At 53.0% G+C, this 17,638-nt stretch overlaps 2 protein-coding genes across 2 annotated transcripts in view; both read right to left on the bottom strand.

The window, feature by feature from the left end:
- The window catches only part of COL2A1 (collagen type II alpha 1 chain), a gene marked incomplete at its 5' end in the record, with an annotated part of 12,610 nt that extends 12,360 nt beyond the window's left edge, over positions 1–250 (bottom strand). The window contains one exon of the mRNA XM_082011844.1: positions 56–250. Within this exon, the coding sequence (XP_081867970.1) occupies positions 56–250 (195 nt within the window). The remainder of the gene's footprint in view (positions 1–55) is intronic.
- Positions 251–3,998: 3,748 nt separating this feature from the next.
- Positions 3,999–17,043, bottom strand: SENP1 (SUMO specific peptidase 1; the record flags this gene model as incomplete). The annotated part of the gene is made up of 16 exons (XM_082011843.1): positions 3,999–4,061; positions 4,617–4,760; positions 5,163–5,247; positions 10,750–10,829; positions 11,671–11,874; positions 12,337–12,468; positions 12,702–12,854; positions 13,130–13,214; positions 13,308–13,346; positions 13,683–13,737; positions 13,925–14,172; positions 14,250–14,353; positions 14,680–14,839; positions 15,836–15,995; positions 16,111–16,183; positions 16,930–17,043. 16 exons carry the CDS (start codon positions 17,041–17,043, stop codon positions 3,999–4,001), a joined length of 1,899 nt encoding a protein of 632 aa, XP_081867969.1.
- Positions 17,044–17,638: the final 595 nt, after the last annotated feature.

Genomic DNA, 17,638 nt, shown 5'->3' with positions numbered 1-17,638 from the left:
ATGGATTCAGCACGGAGGGGGGCGGGGGACGGACCGACGCTTGTCACCGTGTCACCTTCCGCGCCCGGGTGGGCTCGGGGGTAAGAGGGGGGGGATGCGCTTTGCCGATGGGATTTGGGGCGATGGGTTGCGGTGGGATGCCTGGGGGGGGGGTGAGGAGCTCCTGGGGATGGGAAGACCTCCGGGACGCGCGGTCCCGCGCCCCCCGCACCCAGCGGCGCCGCCTCCCTGGTCCCTCAACCGGCGACATGGACGTTGAGCTGCTCCAGGCACGGCCGTTGGACCCACGGTTGCGCCCAACCGTCCCCACGAGGGACCCGCTGGCGCCAGGACCCCCGGTCTGGGTCCTGCCCGTTGCTCAAGGGACTTGGGGGGCAGGAGACCCCAACGCTGCTGCCGCCGGAGCTGCGTATTTGGCTGGACGCTCCGGCCGTGGGCCAACCCGTGGGGAAAACGCAACGGAACGGAGAGCGGATCCACCGCAGCTCGGAGCGCCAGACCGCCGCCGGCACTGGTGGAGGAAGCCCACGGCTCGGGGACCCATCTCCCACCGCGAGAAGCTCCAGGAAGGCAAGGGCTTGGCTAGGAAGCCTGGAGAGAGGTGGCCCAGCGGACCAAGAGAAGGTCCTGGCCCACCCTCGCTCTACGCCGAGCGTCGGGGATCACCGGCGAGCAGGAAGCCAGAAGTTCTCCATTGAGGCGTCGTATCGAGGTGACCCCAAGGGGCTCTTGGCCACGGGCTCGCTCCCTCTTTGAATCCACCTGGGTCCAAGGTCAACGTCGGAGCCGCTCGGCGCCGGCCGGACGCAACGCGGGAACCTGCTGCGGAAACCAGGGGGGCTCCGGCGGGGGCTCCGGCGGGGGCTCCGGGGACGTCCTGCCAAGGCCGGCGGCAGAGGGGAGCCAGGAAAACGGGACGACGCTGAATTTTCAGCAGCTACAACTCATTTTCCTCCTTTTGGGAACCCAGAAGGACGCCTAGGGTGGGAGGGAAGGATGGAGAAGGGCCCCCGGCGCGGAAGGGACCACCTGGCAGAAAAGGAACAAACCTGACCCTTTCCAGCAATAATCTACGAAGGTTTTTTGGCCGGTGCGTCCGCGGAGGCGCAACCACGCTCCCGCACGGAAGCGGATCAGGGAGCATCGCTCCGAAATTCCCCGGCGGCGAGCAGGGGCAGCGTCCGGAGAAGCACCGGCTCTCCGTCCCGCAGCGCTGCTCCTCACATCCGCCCCGGGACCCGCAAGATTTTGCAAGGAGCCCCCGGCAAAACCCCCTCCTTGGAGGGAGCCGGAAATCACGCCGCGAAGGGCTTCTGGAGGCATCGGAGCCATAAAAGCTCGTTAGCGCAGAGTAGGGCAGGTAATTCCCGACTTCTAGGCACAGCTTTGGGAGCAGATGAATGGAGCATTGAGCCCCGGGGTGGGAGACAGCGCCGTGGGTATTTACAGAAGCCACGTGTGTGTTTGTGAGGAATGTCAGGGACATTATAACTGGCTCTTTGGAAATATCGGGCAAAAATCCTGCTCATGTCTAGGAATAAGGATACAGGAAGGAGAAAAAGAGTCAATATGACCTGAAAATCCCCAGACTGGGACGGCCAGGCAGGCTGGGCAATATGATTTATTCTATTAATAAGCCAGAAAGAAGGGCAGGAATAAATGCTGAATGCATTTTTGGTGGCCGCAGAGGGCTGGGAGCTGCGCGGCCGGGGAGGGGGTACCGGCAGAGGCGAGGCACAAGCCGCCTTTGACGGGGCCGTCTTCTCCCTGGTTTTTTTGGGAGCAGGGAGCCAAGGAAAACAAGGGACTTGTTGATTTTGTTCCTGGGACGTCGTAAGGGGCTCTTTCAGCCCAAAAACTACTGTTCAGAGCGGGGCGGCAGGGGCTGGAAGCTCCTTCCCGGGGGCGGGAAGGGACGAAGCCCCTAAAGCAGGTTACTGGGACAGGATCCCCGTTCCCAACTCACCACCTCCAGCTCCAGAAAGCGGCGAAACCGAAGGCGATAACACCCGCCGCGGGGCTGTAAAGGCCTTTTAACTCCAGCTCGCAGCAGCTCCGGCTCCCTCCTCCATGAAATTGGGCTAAAAGGCCTCCGTATTGTGAGCGCCCGAGCCTGCTGAGAGTGATTTATTTAAACCCGAGGGTGAATTACACAAAACAGCCTCCCCTGAGCAAGGGCTGCTCGCTAGCAGCGACGCGCGGGCTCCCGGCGCAGGGGTACGGCTCACAGCTAGTTTTAGTTAACCGTGAATCACGACACGCGCACCAAAAGAGAAAAGATACGTTGCCTTTTTTTTTTTTTTCCTCAGATCTTTACTTGCAGTAAAAGATAGAAAAAGGTAGTAAATGAACTCGGTATAAAACACAGGGAGGGGAGAAGGAAGGGGTACAAACCAGCCTACAAAGAACACGACCTGGCAGGAGCAAGGGGTGAAAGGGAGAAATTTTGTACAAAACTACTGCTTACAGGTAGAGAAAAATGTATAAAATAGCCTTCCCTATCTGGAGGCAAAAATACAAAAGTGGACATTATTTCATTCTTTACTTATACTTAAAAAGGTTATGTACACGAGAGAAAAGAAACGGGTTCGGCGGCTTGGGAAGCTTCTCAAACACTTGAGAATAAATTAAAACAGTTGAAAGCATCAGCACCGCCGCACCCAAGACCGTCCGCAGAGCCCAGAGGAGCGAGGCGCTCGGCGTAAAGCCTTCGGAAGCATGGGGGCATCCCCCCAAAATCCCGTTTTTGGAAGAGTTTGAGTTGCTTCTTCCCCCGGTGACCGATGGGGACGCGGCTCGTCCTCAAGGCTCCTGGGAGTCGCGCGCCGAACGTACTGGGAGATACCTTTGGAAGCTCGACTTGACTGCGGTGCCCTTGCCTTCAACGCAACCCTCTGACCTCGCGTCAGCCTTTATCCCCAGGCAAAACACGTGCAAAATATCACGGAGAGAGAGGAGCGATTCATTCCGCTCAGCTGGGGCCCTCCGCGCAAGGACAAAGGTGGCAAGAAGCCGCGGCCCCGGCTCCTGCGAGGAGGCAAAGCCAGGGCAGGAAAAGGGAAAAAAAAAAAACCCACAAACCCAAAAAAATCCCAATAACCCAAACCCAACGCACACGTAGACTTTGTTCTTTGTCACTGCAGAAAACAAAAAAATAAAAGGTTTGGAAATATATACAAAACAATTCAACTGCGCAGTTTTGTACCCGAATTTCCGTAAACAGTTGATGCTAAAGAACAGGGGGACCAATTCCTCAGGAAGAAAAATGATTCTGCAAAAGCAGCGTTTAAGAAAGTCACTCTCGGAGATCTCCCAGCTCCTGCCTGCCACCCTCCAGGGATGCCCGACCTGCCTCCAGCCCCCCACCCCGCTCTCCGAAGCCCACAGCCGGGCCGTCCTAAGCACCCGGGGTGCCAGTTATAATCTTAGGATTAGGGCTGAGTTTGTGATGGGTGAGCAAATGCTGGCTTTGAGGACAGAGGGGAGATAATAAGGGAGCAGAGGACGTGTCATAAACGTTCCTCTACAAGCAAACCCTCCCCACATCCACCCCCAAACAGGTTTTTGCCCACCCGACTTCGAGCTCTCCCAGTGCGCAGGTCACCCCGAGCCATCTAAGTGCCTTCCCCCCTCCCGCCCCGAAGTCAAAGCTGGCAGCAAGAACTGCAAAAAGCAGAAAAAATAAAAAAGTTGAATATCCGAAGCTGCCCCCTCAAGTCTCAGCACCTGAAATTGCTTGTAAAAATAGGTCTTGACACAGGGGAAAAATAAAAAAAAAGGAAAAAAAAAAAAAGAGGCAAGTGTGCTTCTGAGCATTTCTATTGCGCATTGGTCCGTGAACGGTGTTTTATCAAAAATATGATACAGAGTTCGTCTGCTGCGTCTTTGACCGAAGCCCTGGGCAGGCCCACGCCTGCCACGGCTCAGGCTGCTGAGCAGGGCAAATCTGGGCACTTCTGATACAATCTCGCGAGGAAGCGGCTTTCGGCACAACGTCATCATAACAGCTTGCGATGAAGGATTTCCCAGGCCATTCGCTTTCGGAAATAGGGCATGTGTTGCTTTGGGGGTGGAGGGGAAGAGAGAGAGAAAAGGGAAAGAAAACGTGTATCAGCGTGTCTTTCACCGCGGGACCACTTATCGAGCCGCCGCTCTCCTGGCTGCAGTTTTTTAAGTGGTGCCTTTCTTGGGGGGAAAAAATTTACTTTCCGATTATTAACAGGAGAGCGGATGAGATCTAGGTAATAACGTCACTCTGACGATATTCTCTAAGAATTAGAAGGAAAATATTCACGCGTGGGATATTCCATGGAGGCTGGCACCGTCAAGTAACACTGAAATTCCCCGGGATTTTGATTACCACTATGAGTGGGTCCTGTTACGGGTTTGTGAGCTGTCCCCAGTTGCATCGGTGACGTTCCCCATGGATTTGGGTACAAAAGACCCAAGGATGGTTTTAATTTTGCACGGTGCGAAGCAGCACCGCAATGCCTTGTGTCAGCTCTGCTCCTACGGGCAGCAGTACGATCCCGACGCGGGCTGGGGGCATTTTAAACCCCCAGAGAAGGAAGCAAAAGGCATTTGGAAAGATCAGAATATGCACAAGCAAGCGCCACGTGCCCATCTCTCCCCGAGCACGAGGCACACGCCAGGGCGGGGTGTACCTGAGTGAAGTTGATGGGCTTGTCTTTGGTAATGCAGTCAGCGTATTTGCAGGCAAACATCCCGCAGTCGCTGCCGTTCATCTGCTGCGGGATCTCCTTTAACGAAAGGACACAGACCCAACGGTCATTTCCAGAGGAGCCAGTCCCCACACGCTCGCTTCTGAGGATGAAGAGCTCCAAGCAGAGGACCCCTCTCCAAGGAGTCCCAACGAGGCAGGTCTGCACGGATGGGCAAATGCCCGTGCGAGTAAGGGGAGATGAAGACAAGAGGGTGGGCAGCAGGAATGGAGGTGGCACCGGGGCACCCCTGGCTCAGGAAAGCCTCCCCGCTTCCACGTCGGGCTGGACGGGATCCTGCCACCGAAGAGCTGGGATTTGTTCACCCCCTTAGAGCTACCACGAGAACGTGTCCGTCGAGAACACCAGCCAGGGAAGGTGCTCCTGGGTCAAGAACAAAAGCAAGGACCCTTCTCCAAACCTCTGACTGCACACACCTACCTGACTCTTCTTACTCAGCAACGACCAGCCATTAGTGTCGAACTCCTTCCTTTTCTTGTCCAGACTTTCCTGTTTTAGGTATTGCCTGTAGGAATAAGAGAACAAAGAAAGCTTACTTAGAGGAACGGGGGAAAGCAGCCAGCACACGATATGTCAGTTTACCCAAGGTGTCCTCTGCCATGTTTGCAGAATTAATGCAAAATGGAAGGCCAATATTTTCGTCTCAGCACTGGCCATTTTAAAAAGGGCTCTATAGACCGAGGCTTTGAGGCAGTCCTAAGAAGGACCAAGTAGAACTTAAAAACTCATCCAAAAAAAGTACCTGCCAAGCAGAGAGTCAAAACCACAAATAAACCAGCGACAACAAATCTAATTCATCAGAGAGTGACTCACAGCAGAGAAAAGCTCAGCAGCCACGGGGCTGCCTCAACAGGCTCCTGCAAGCGGAGCGTTATACTCGAGGGGAGACTGGAGAGCTGAGCTCCATCTCTGACGGCGTCCTGTGAACGTGCCTCGTGTCGTTTGAGGATCTTACTTAGCATAAAGGTAGACAGGAGCGAATTTGTCACAACCTTAACAGCATCCCAGCAGCTCTGGAACAATCGCCCTACATGTAAAGTGTCCAAAAAACCCACCACGAAGCTCCTCTCCAGGCTGGCGGTGAGTCCAGCTTGGAGCTCCCCTCCCAGGCTTCCCTCCCACTCCTGATTTAATTTCTTCCTACCACAGCAGAAGACAGGTGGCAAGTGCTTTCAAGGAGAGGCAAACTAGGGAAAACGACCCTGATTTTCTCAAATAAGGTCCAAGGCTTGGGGCTGGAGGGGAGGCAGCCCTGGGAAGAGCCACACCACAGTCCTCTCCGAGATGCTTTTACAGGGATTGAGTCAAGTGGGAAGCAAAAGTGGGAGAAGGAACCAGCCGTGGCAGGGGTGGGATGTCAAACACCTTTCAGAAGCCTTCAGCAGAAGGAGAAAAGCCACAGAGCCAGTCCCATTCCAGTTCCTAGAACTGGAAGATGAACACTCATGGGTACTGGCTCATCTCGTCTACCCAAAGACCAGTTTGGCCTAAATTATACCACTGGAAGAACAGAAAATTGGGAGGTTTTTTCCTGAAAAAGTTTAGAAAGTCTACTGAGACCATGCCCAAAGCACGCCCAAGCAACCGCCACGCATTTTCCTTTGCGGATATGAGCACCTTGAACCATTCCCTTCACTGGGAAGTATGGAAGGCGCAGCTCAGGAAGGACACAGACATAAAGGTGGACGAGAGGGAGCCCACGGCGATGAGGCGATGGGCCCAAGACATTCTTAACGGCCCTAAAGAAGCCCCTCTCTGTTGGCTGCCAGGGTCATTAAGTGACATGCAGCTTTGCAGACACCTTCTGCTCGTCTTGGTTACCAAAAGGACCAAGATCTACAGAAACCATCTCCTTCACGCCTGGTATCTTCTCAAAACAGCCTGAGGAGCCTTTTTTTTTACTGCCGTGGCTGTGATCAGAAAGTTTGGAAAGGAAAAGCAAGGGATGAGACGCCGCTGGCTCGAACAGAAGGGTCAAGAGAGCATCTGGCATGGAGAGGGAGATGTGTTTGGCTGCCAGCGCGGGGAGATGTGCCATCTTTAGGAAATCTGATCCACAAAGGCTTGGCTAAATCGCATCTTGCTGTTAGTAAACGCCGAAACGCAATGGGAGAAGGGGGTGACGCGACCCGCAGACAAGCCCAAAAGATGTAGGATCGACCTGGCTGCCCTGCTGCCAGTCAGGGAACTCTCCTCTGTCATAACTTTAAGGAACGATTCGAAGAAAGCTCTCCTGCCCTCAAGAGTCCCTGGAACACCCAGGGGCCACCGAACCGAGTGCTCAACGTGGCAGCAGAACCACTCAGCAACCTCTGAAGGCAGATACAGCCCCATCCTAGTGATCGTGTCTCTAGAAAACAGCCAGAAATAGGTTTTGCTGGATGTAAGAGTGTCAAGGAGGTGAGTCTCCCTCCTGGCAGTCTCCCGAGACTAGATCAGGTCCAGACAAGCGTTTTCTATCACGCTTCATTAGCTGGACGCACGCTCCCAGCCCAGTTCCCCAGCACAGGGTCTGCTGGCTGCCAGGGACTGCTGTAATTGCTTTTGGGAAGCTCTCTGGCTGCTCCGACTCGGCTGCAGTTTGGACAAGACAAGATCAGCAGGGGGTAAATCTCAGAAGAAAAATCCTTTCACCGAGCATGAGGAGTCTCTGTATCTCATCTCCAAATAAAAACCTCACGGATGGAGAAGAAACTCCTTGCAGTGAGTTCAAAATAAGGCTGAGCTGAGCCTCCAGCACTGTGGCTGGAGGAAGGAAGCAGACTATCTGCACCGCAATACAAACACGGTGAAAACATTAATTAAATGGCCTCATTTCAATTGCAATAATAATAATAAAATAATCCTGGCAATTACTGCCTACTACAGAACACATTTGAATCCTCAGCTAAAAAAAGAGCAGCGGCCCACGGCCCACTCTGTTCTGCACATTAGAGACGGGGAGTGAAGCTGTGCGGATAAATAAAAGGACGCAACACACGAGGAACCGGGATGAGCCTCCGAGCAACGTCTCCACGTGGACCGGGTCTGCACATACGGAGCAGGGGCGGAGAGAGGATCCAAGCGTGAGACTCGTCTGGCAGACAAAGAAAAAACCAGAGAAGTTTAAATGGTGCCGGAGCTTCAGCAGATAAAGCGATCAGGTGGCTTCAGCGCGTCCAGTTTTATCTGCAACTACCACGAGCCACAGCTGCAACGCCGACACGCGCACAGCAGCCGGGAAATTTTCAGTTGTTTTCTAGAAGGGCGAGGAAATAAGCCGCTACGCGCAGTTCACGTTAACCGTGACCATCGCCTGCGTGGTTTCCTAAAAGCAGCCTCCAGCAACCTAACCTGCACACGGGAATCGGTGAACATCAGACACGTCGTGTAAGAAATCCAGCACTGGTCCTGCCCAGGTAACAGCCTGAACCACCTTTTAGGAGGAGACTGAAAGAAAATGCCTCGACTTCAAATCGCGAGACAGCTTTGGGAGGCAGAACTTAATTGATGAACTTTGTCAGGACCTCAAGAAGAAAAAGCTTGACACAGAATTTTTAAGCATAATTACAAGCCAAATGAAAACCCAAAATGCCTGAGATGCCCCATCACATACCGCAGGCTTGTAATCTCATTTTCCTAAATCTGAAAATGGATTTTTGCCCTCTACAGTGCTTACACACACACACAAAAACCTGACCAGGTGCCTCGGGGAATTGTTGAAATCGACTCCACAGCATGCTGCTAAATATCTGACAGCCTTGAAGTAAAGGGCATGTAAAGGTGAGCACTTCAAGCGCCGCTGCTAGCGGGAGAGAAGAAGATTTCACAGGCATGAGTCGCTTCGTGCACTCTATCGCCTAAGCTTTCCTCCAGCGTTGGTACACTAGAATCAACTTCTGAACCAATTTTAACGGGTTGGTTTATGTCCCCTCCAAAACAACAGAGCCTTCCAGCAGCGCTGAGCTACCCAGCACCATGTTTCCCAAGGAGAAACCCCGTAAAAACAGAGGCAGCTTCCTTAAAATCCTCTCCAGGCCTCGCATCCAAGCTGTGTGAAAGTCCAGATGCCGAAATGGAGCACAGCAGCCACCAAACCACAAACGTCTGCAGGCCCTACGCACTCCTAGCCTGGCCAGGGGCCTTTGTATTTAACCAGTTACCTTCCCCGTGCCTCAGTTTCCCTTCTCTGTAAAGCCTGGCTAGCAGCACGACACTCACCACACCTTTAGGAAGCTCTAAAGATTGAAAGCATGAAAGGGTCACTAACCATGAATAGGACCTCCGTCCCTTCTTCCCGGTGTGATCCTCCCACTGCATTCAACCAATAAAAGCCTCCTAAAAGGAAACAGAGGGAAAACAATTACGTCCAGGACAACAGTGACCTGAAATCACGGCTCTCTACTGCTCACCCTGCGTGGCCAAAACACTTGGTATCCTCTGGTACTCTCTACCACCAGTTTGGGGACCTGCTTCCTCATCCCAGACCCCTAAATGAACCACGGGCAGGACTCCTGGGTCCCCCTCTCACCTCCCAGGTGCTTCGTTTCAGCAGACATCCGCACCTTTTTCCTCGGAATCAAAGAAATTCAGGCTGAAGGGAACCGATTTCACGCAGACCATCCCTGCCCCAAGGCAGGCCAGCTCTGCTTGCACCGTTCCTGAACACAGAGGCAGAAGCCACGCTGCGAAGCTAAGAGACGCTGTCCTGAGCCGTTTCCGAAGATTTTATACTTTTCCTTTCCCTTTCCTCCTTTTATTTAGAGCAACATCACAAAACAGTGTGGGAAAGGGAAACAGCTAGTTTTACAATTATTTAAATAAACCTGGTGCATGCAGACTGCAAAGCACCTGAACTGGAAAATGAAGGTGCTAAATGGACTGGAAACGGCATTTGCCTGCTGTCTCATTTTATCATTATTCACATTCCTTGACTGAATGAGTGACACCTCCGCTGACACACTCAACCTCACGCCAGAAGACTCAGGATCAGATTCGCAAGTTGGCGTCAGAACGAAGCCGAGACGAGAAACAGAACCGACGGCCGACCCCGGGTCAACATCGGAGCGACAGAGGAGCCGGCGACTGCGTTTCGTAAATCACTTTGCAATCTGATTTGCATCAAGCCTGACGGCCCTACGTGACTAGGGACCTTAGAAAAGAGGCTTTTTTCACCCCTGCCCAGAGAGTAGCTGATTTTTATCACACTCCATTCAGGAGCAGCTTTCCAAATATAGGAAAGTACAGTACAGCCAGTTCTGGATTCGACATGCAAGCACCTCTCTTCCACGAGAGCTCTGGAGAGCAGGCAGGCAGCTCCGCTCCCTCCCGGAGCGTCGCTCAGGATGGGAAAACCAAGGCCTCCTCTGCGGGTTGAACGCAGGAAAACAATCACCCGGCTCCGGTTCGGAGGCACGGCACGGCGGGCAGCGTCCTGCTGGAACTCAGTAGGGAAGAGACTCGCGCAAACCTTTATCCACAGCCTGATGCGAGAGACGCTCCCACACTCTAGGTCAACCATCGCACTCTCCAGACTCTCCTTCTCAAAACAAAGGGTGAAGCTACCGGGCTGATCTTTGCCGCAGGCAGGAAAAACTCCCACCTGGAGGAAGGGGCCAGGAGATGCCACTTCTTCAAGCAGCTGCAGGAGAAGGGAAGGACCCCCATCCCTCAAGGGTCCGAGAAGCTGTTTTTCTCCTAAAGATGACGCCCAAGAAGACTCTGTACGACTGATAAAGCCTGATGACCTTAACAGAACAGGGTCTGACACCTGCCCAACCCCACGAAGGTAACACCGGCCTCGCTGACAGGTCTTCGGCGCAGGACTCTCTCGCAGACCAGCTTTGTGACTGCGGACGGCGTCAGCAACGCCTGCTGAACGAGGAAGCGCGGAAACCAGGACGTTCCTCTGAATCTTCCTTTCAGGACCCAGAAAGGGACTGTCCCCAAGGAAGGGTCATCGCTTCCAGAGCGAGATAAGAAGTTGTCCGATTTTTAAACAGGCACAACTCAAAAAAGCGTTACTCACAACAGTATCCTGCAGGCTTCGCTGTTTATTCCACCCATGGAGTCATAATAGGTGATAGTTTTTTTCCTGAAGTCTACAACCTACACAAAGAGAGATTCATTAATAACACACAACACAGGGAGATCGTATCTTTGCCAGGACACATGCTCTGCCACTAGAAAGAAGTAAGTTTAGACCATTTCACAGCAGAGAAGGATTTCAGAGGACTTCTAACATCCTCGGTACAGCCCTCCCCAAAAAGACCCCCTTGCTGTCGTGTTATTTAAGCACTTGAAGCTCTAAAATCGGGTAAAACACAAGAGCACTCTGTTCCCCTTATTGTTAAAGCAGCAGACAGATAGGTTTACAGAGGCTTTCCTCCACCCGACGCGTGCATACTGGAGCGGTTCAAGACGCGAGCCCCCCGGTGCTTTTTCGGGGCCCCGTGCCCCATTTTCACACCCACCCACGTGACACTTTCTGGGCAGCTTAACCCTCCAAGGAGGTTTGAGCTAAGGAGGCTGACGCAGGCTTAAAAGCCACGCGCGACCTGTTACTGCACAGGTGCCAGCAGCCAAGAGACAGAATAAATCAGGGGCAGGAGATAGAGAAAGCTGTGCAGTATCTCAGCGAAATCTCTCTAAAACGATCCTGTGGAAATGAATCTAAAGGTGAGTTTGTGGGAAGACGGAAACGAGATCTTTCTCTGGAGAAAAGCTAGCCTAACCTGACCTTCACAGCCGTCCATTTTTTCTTTAAAGACTCAAAACACACCAAAAAGTTGCAGCTATCTTTATACTCACTCTAGACTCCGATTTTGGCCACAAACACAAATCTTCCCCCCACGCAAACACCTGACAATGCTCAGAACCCATGAAATTTTAGCCTTAGCCAGGTGGGTTTCTAGGACTGTGCTCTGCTGGGAATAACTGAAGCACTCACTGCTAAGCACCAATGCACTCCCAGATGAATAGGCACCAAGAGGAGATCCACAGAGAAGATATCCACTTTTTTAGTCCACCGTTTTACGGCTTGGTACCCCGCCGTTTTTAATTTGGTAAAGAAGAACGTATTGAACGCATGAACTGCCGGCAAACCCTTCTCTTTGCTCCGCTCCATCAGCAAATTCATGTAGAAATTAATTATCTGAGAAAGAAAAAGCATCCAGGACATGTTAAGCGTGTTGACATTTCTGCATAAGGTGCTCAGCCCCTGTGCAAAATTAGGTAAGAAATTGTTTTTCCCTCCACCTGTCCCCCTGAAGACCTCTCCCCAGGCAGATTTACAACAGCTCAACAGCCTTAAAACCTTCAAAAATCCTGAAAGATTTAGGAATGCAGTCTTCTATATTTAAGATTTACTTCCCCCCCCGCCCCGATCATGTCCATGGTCAGTCCTACTCCTCTCAGTGTTATTTTTTCTTCAAGCACCTGGTCTGCACAGGGGTTTCTCCATAGATTAACTGCTCTAGAGCGTGAACCACAGCCCACACCTACTATTCACTCCCTGACTTCTTTCAGCACGGAGAAGGCAGACGCATTTGTTCACTTAAAAATAAGTAAAATTGCTAAAGAAACACATCTTCAGAGCCCAAGATAGACTCTTCACCTCATCGTTGAGCCAGTTCAGATTATTGAGGGTCTGAATGTCTTTCCGAGTGATCGTTAACCGAAAAGCTTCACTGAGGACCTCGTCCTGGTTCCCACCTCGGAATACGTTCTTTATTTCCTTTTCCATTTCCTACAGGGAAGACACAGAGAGCGTTGGAAAGGGGAGTTCTTGCTATTCCTGTCACAAAGGCTGGACTCCAACCCAGGTTTATTCTTTTGGCCCTCGAAGGATAAACGTGCTACAAAATGTACGTGGCAAAAGGGAGCAGCTATCTGTTGCCATGCACAGTTCTCAGGGAATCAGATTCATATTTAGATCTTTTATGGACACAAGCGTCTGTACACCGGATCAAGCCGACTTACCTCAGTGATTTCAGGGAACTCCTCTTCACCATCAGCTGACTTAGCATCCTCTTTTTCTTCTGGGACCACCGTGACAGGGATCTCCTTTTCAAGGGGTACTCGAAGATTTAAATCCACCAGATCCTGCACCGAGTGTTCCTGTTCCTGCAGCCGCTGAAGGAGAGACCTTTGCATTAGGTGGTGGCCAAGGGAGCTTGTGAGGGAGCTACGTGGGGCCAACTGCTCCAGGAAAAGCAGAAAGGGACACGGAGGGCAGCGTTTACCCTGGCCATGACACTAGCGAGAGCCATGGGAAGGGGAAGCAATGAAGACACCAGACCCTGAAGAAGTCAATTTTTGTAATTTTTTCGTTTCTAATTTACTTTCTATTCTGTGGTTTAACATTCGGACTTGCAAAGACCATTCTTTCAGTAACTGCCCTCTGTTACCTGGCTTTGCAGCTGTAAGGCCAGCGCTTTCTGCTCTTCAATTTGCCGCCACCGCTCCCGAGCTCGTGAGTCATAGACGCTGGTCCTGCAAAGCACAGTTTGTGGGAACAAATCAGTGTTTACTTCTACACGAGAACACTCACGACAGGAAAACAGAGCAAAAATCCCAGGTACTTACAGTTCTTTGATCCACAGTTCTGCCTGGAAGAACGGGAGGCTAGAAAGGGAGAGAGAGGACAGGTCTAAGTGTTCTCCTTCATGTGGAAAGTAAGTAATTGCCTGAAAAGTGATTTGTAAGTATTATCTGAGGACAGCCCTACCGCTAGAGCGACAGTAAGAGCTACAGACAGATCTGCCAGCCATTTGCAGCCAGGTGTCAAGAAAGGGGTTTGATACATCACCCTCAAGTTCCTGTAACTACAGCAAACTGCTCTCTCTTCGCAAGATATTCAGCAAGCCACTGGCCACCTCCTACTCTGCATTCTCACCTCACCACGGAATTAAAAAACCTAGTGTAACCCCTTCCTCCAGATACCATTTTACAGCCTCTTACCTTGGTGCTGGGGTTCTGGAATCCTTTACCTTGAGCAAAATGACAGAGTCTGACCCTAAAGAGAGTAAAGTTTACGGAATGTTGTTATCCTCACAATGGCCACCCACTTGCACAACGGCTGCAGGAGTCCAAATACAGAGGGGGAGGGGAAAAAGCGGGTTTGCCACATACATTTAAGTCGATTGCCAGGTTTTGGGGTTTCGTTTTGGGTTTGTTTTTTGTTTGGTTGGGTTTTTTTTTACCTTCAGACCGCGTACTAGATGCTGGTAGATTTTCTTGCTGATGCTGGGCTGTGGAGTTACTGGACTCAAAGATACTGGAGGGATAGCTGGGGGCAGAGTAGAGCGACGGTTTGTGTGACGGCTGCTCCTGTACTCTGAGGGTGCTGGTTGCTGAACTGGCTGGTGCAATGCTGTGAGCTTCAAACAGCTTTGAGTTCTTGCTGGGGGTTTCTTTCACTACGGTTTTGCTGGAATTTGAACACCTGGATCTGGGAACAACAGAAAGTAAGTTCCCAGGGAGTAAGTGTGGCGCTGTTGGCTGGGGAAGAGCATTTTACATACTCACAGATGGAAAGGGAAGAGTGAAGAGGGCTTGGACGTGGAAAATTGTTTTCCCGTGACCATCTGAAGCAACTGCCTGTAGATCTCTCGCTCTTCCTCTCGAACAGTCTGCAGGGAAGCAACCAGATAGATCTAGCCAACGTGATTTCGACAAAGACACCGTGAATAGAGAGCCAATGCACATGGAAGTAGAGATTTTATTGGTGGAAGCACATCCAGAGGTCTTGAAGGGTTCAGCCATCAGCCTTCATCAGACCAACCGCAGCTAAAGTCTGAACGTGAGCAGAGCTGAAGCCAGCTTCTGCCTGGCAGAAGGAGCGAACCCAGCACTAGATAGTCGGTGAGATCCACCTCAGGCACCTCATGGTGCCCAAAAGTGGTCTCCTCAGAAATAACAACCCTCTGAACTGTCTCCCAGCCTTTTTTTTTTTTACCTCTTCTGCCGTGCTGATGAACCGCCGGGGAGTTTTCTTGGGGCTAAGCAGGCTGCGGCGACACGGACCGCTCCAGGAAGGACTCTGAGCGGGTTTGATCGGAAAAGCCGATGCATGGCAATGGTGATTTGATTTTCCTACAAAACTGTTGGACATCCCACTGCGAGGAGAGAAACGCACGCTTTTATTTGATTTCGTGCTTGTTTTAGTCCCTAACTTCATCCTCCCGCATCCCCAAACCCAGCCGAGAACCAGGCTATCCAACCGTGATCGGACATTATTATTTTAATTGCATTTTAAGAACCATCTCAAAGCTGAAGTCTGGCTCTCCATCAGCTCGATCTAAAACCACTCCCGAGGCCTGTGCGGCCAAACAGATGCCACAAGGTGGCACTGCGAGGCCGAGGAGCCACAGCCTGGAAAGCCCAGGCCAGACCTTCCCGCCAGATCCACCAGCTCCTGCTTCCATCCACGCACCACAAAATGGCTGAACCTCGCCTGGAGACAACACTTTCCGCATTTTTATTTATCGGTAACAGCAGATGCCCTCCCACACTTTGTTTCTCCCCACCTAACAGCCTATGAAAAAAATACCTGGGTCGATTTGGCGTTTCTCCTGTTGATACTAATTTTCCCTATTTGCAAACAAATGTTGGCCACTGGAGGGATTTTCAGGAGCCATAAAAACTTGACCCAGGCTGGAAAGGTCTGAAGTTTATGCCAGTTTATACCAGCTGCAAAAACAGCTCCTTCACCCAGCACCACAGGCACTAACAGCACATTTTCATCGCAAAACAATGTGTTATTTCTCCCCCAGTTTCCCAGTGCTTTAACGATGTTCCTGTTCTCGTCTCAGCACTCCTGATACTCTCAAAACCAATCTGTTACACCACTAGCTTCCGCGAGAGGCAGGTTACGCCCATGCTGTGCCCTCTCAAAACCACTGCTCACGCCCTTTACAAAGAATCTCTGCCACAGGGAGGTTTATAAACACCAAGAGGCACCTAATGGACCCAGCCAACCTCGACCCACACAACTATTTCCACCCTGAATTCGCTCTGTATTGATACCAAGGGTTTGTGTGGGTAAAATCCCCACCTGAAGCTCCCAAAGGGCTCTGTGGGGAGGGTTAAATGTGGAGGGGAGCTGTACACACCTGGGGTTTTTGCGAGCTTCGAGGTAAGAGCCTCGGCTCACCCTCGGCTTCTGCGGCACGGAGCCCAGAGGGGGAACCAAGCCCCTCCACTGCCCGTTGGCGCTGGAGCCAAAGGCTCGAGGCTCCCCTGCTGCCCGGTAGCTCTCGGGGCAGGGGACTTCTGTAGGGGGGAAAGACAGCAGCGGTCAATAAAGAGCCACGTTTTCCTCCCCAAGCTGCTGGGGGAAGCAAACAGCCAAAAAACTGAAACTCCAGGGCAGAAAACGATGTCTTACCTGCGCTGTAATTGAGAGCGCAGGATGCGTTTCCAGCAGGGCAAGCAAAACCGCTGATCTTGTTGGGTAAAAACTGTGTGAAAAGATCACAGGTTTTTATTAGAAGAAAGCACAGCTCAATCTTAAACCGCAGGTGCAATAAAACTACAGGGGGGACGCGACACATTACAGTTCCTCCCCAAACACATTGCTAGAAACCAGTAATTACCGAAGCTGACTGGTGTAATAACACACCGATGCTGGACTGACAATGCAGCTAAAGCATCACGCGCTCTCCCATCCCTTAAATCCGCTCTGCCGGTGTGATGGCAGTTTTAACGAGGAAAGAAATAAACAAACGCTGTTTTCATCTTGTAATAGGGCAAAATATCAGCTTCACAGCTGTGCTGGCAACTCGTCGAGACACGACTGCAGCATCAGGATACATGCACGCACTTGCTGAAACCGTAAGGCAAGCACGCCCACCCATAGGTTTACCATCCACGGTCAGATTCCACGCGTGCTTTCGGTTTTACACGCCCGTCGGTAGCTAACAGCGCAGGCGGGGCTCTCGCAGCGCAGAAGCGTTGGGCGTTACCGAGATGGGGCTGTCAAAACCACCCGGCGGGTTTTGAACTCAAGGCTTGGGGGACGCTGCGCAGAGATACCCTGCCCACAGGCACCTCTGACCCACGGGGATACCCACAGGAAGAGGACAATGGAGCCAGAGGAGCCACCAGCCCCCAAAACCACGACCCCCGGACAGCGGCCAGGAGGAGAGCTCGCTGCAGCAACGCCGGGGCCCGGGGACGGCAGGCGAGGATCAGCCAGTCTCCGCACCTTGCTGTCCGGCTGGGCGAGCGGATCCCGCAGGCCGGCTCGCGAGGGCAGGGGAAAGGCCTTGAAGACGGAGCCGTGGTTGGCCCGCGCCGCGTCCCGGGCCTCCATCCTCATGGGCTCCACGACCGCATCGGAGGAAGAAAAGTCCTCGTCAGCTCCCTCCCGGGGACGGCAGAGGAGAAGCGGCAGAGCGGTCTCTATCCCGAGGGGTCGGGCCGGCTCGGAGAGCAGCGGGTGGGCGCGGGCGGCTCCGATTTTCCTTCTGAAAACGCAGATAACGAGAAAAACATCAGGGAAAGGCACGCTCCCGTCGGTCTGCGCCTGAGGCGGGCCGGCGGCGGCGCCGGGGCTCCCGCCGGGCACAGCGAGCGGCTGACGGTACCGGCTGAGGCCTCCCGGCGTTCACCCCTGAGGCGGTACCGCTGCCCCGCACACGCTGCGCCCGGCCGGGGGCCGGCTCGCCGCCCCGGGCGGACCGAGGCCGAGGCCCATCGCCGCCGCTCACCCCCCGACCCGGCCCGGCCGCCCTACCGGAAGCGGAAGCGTCTCCCAGGGCGCGCGCGCCTTTCCCGGGCTCGGTGGCGGCTGCCGGCAACGAGGCGGACGGAAGCGGAACTCGACGCCGGGCGCGGCGCAGCCGGAAGTGACGCCAGAGAGAGGCGGCGGGGGCCGCGCCGGGCGGCAGAGGCGCATGCGCTGTGTGCGGGCG

The sequence above is a fragment of the Phaethon aethereus genome, assembly GCF_964289735.1.
Source record: "Phaethon aethereus genome assembly, chromosome: 29".
Lineage (NCBI taxonomy): Eukaryota > Metazoa > Chordata > Aves > Phaethontiformes > Phaethontidae > Phaethon > Phaethon aethereus.
The sequence above is the reverse complement of the archived record's forward strand: the minus strand, read 5'-3'. Positions and strand labels throughout refer to the sequence as shown.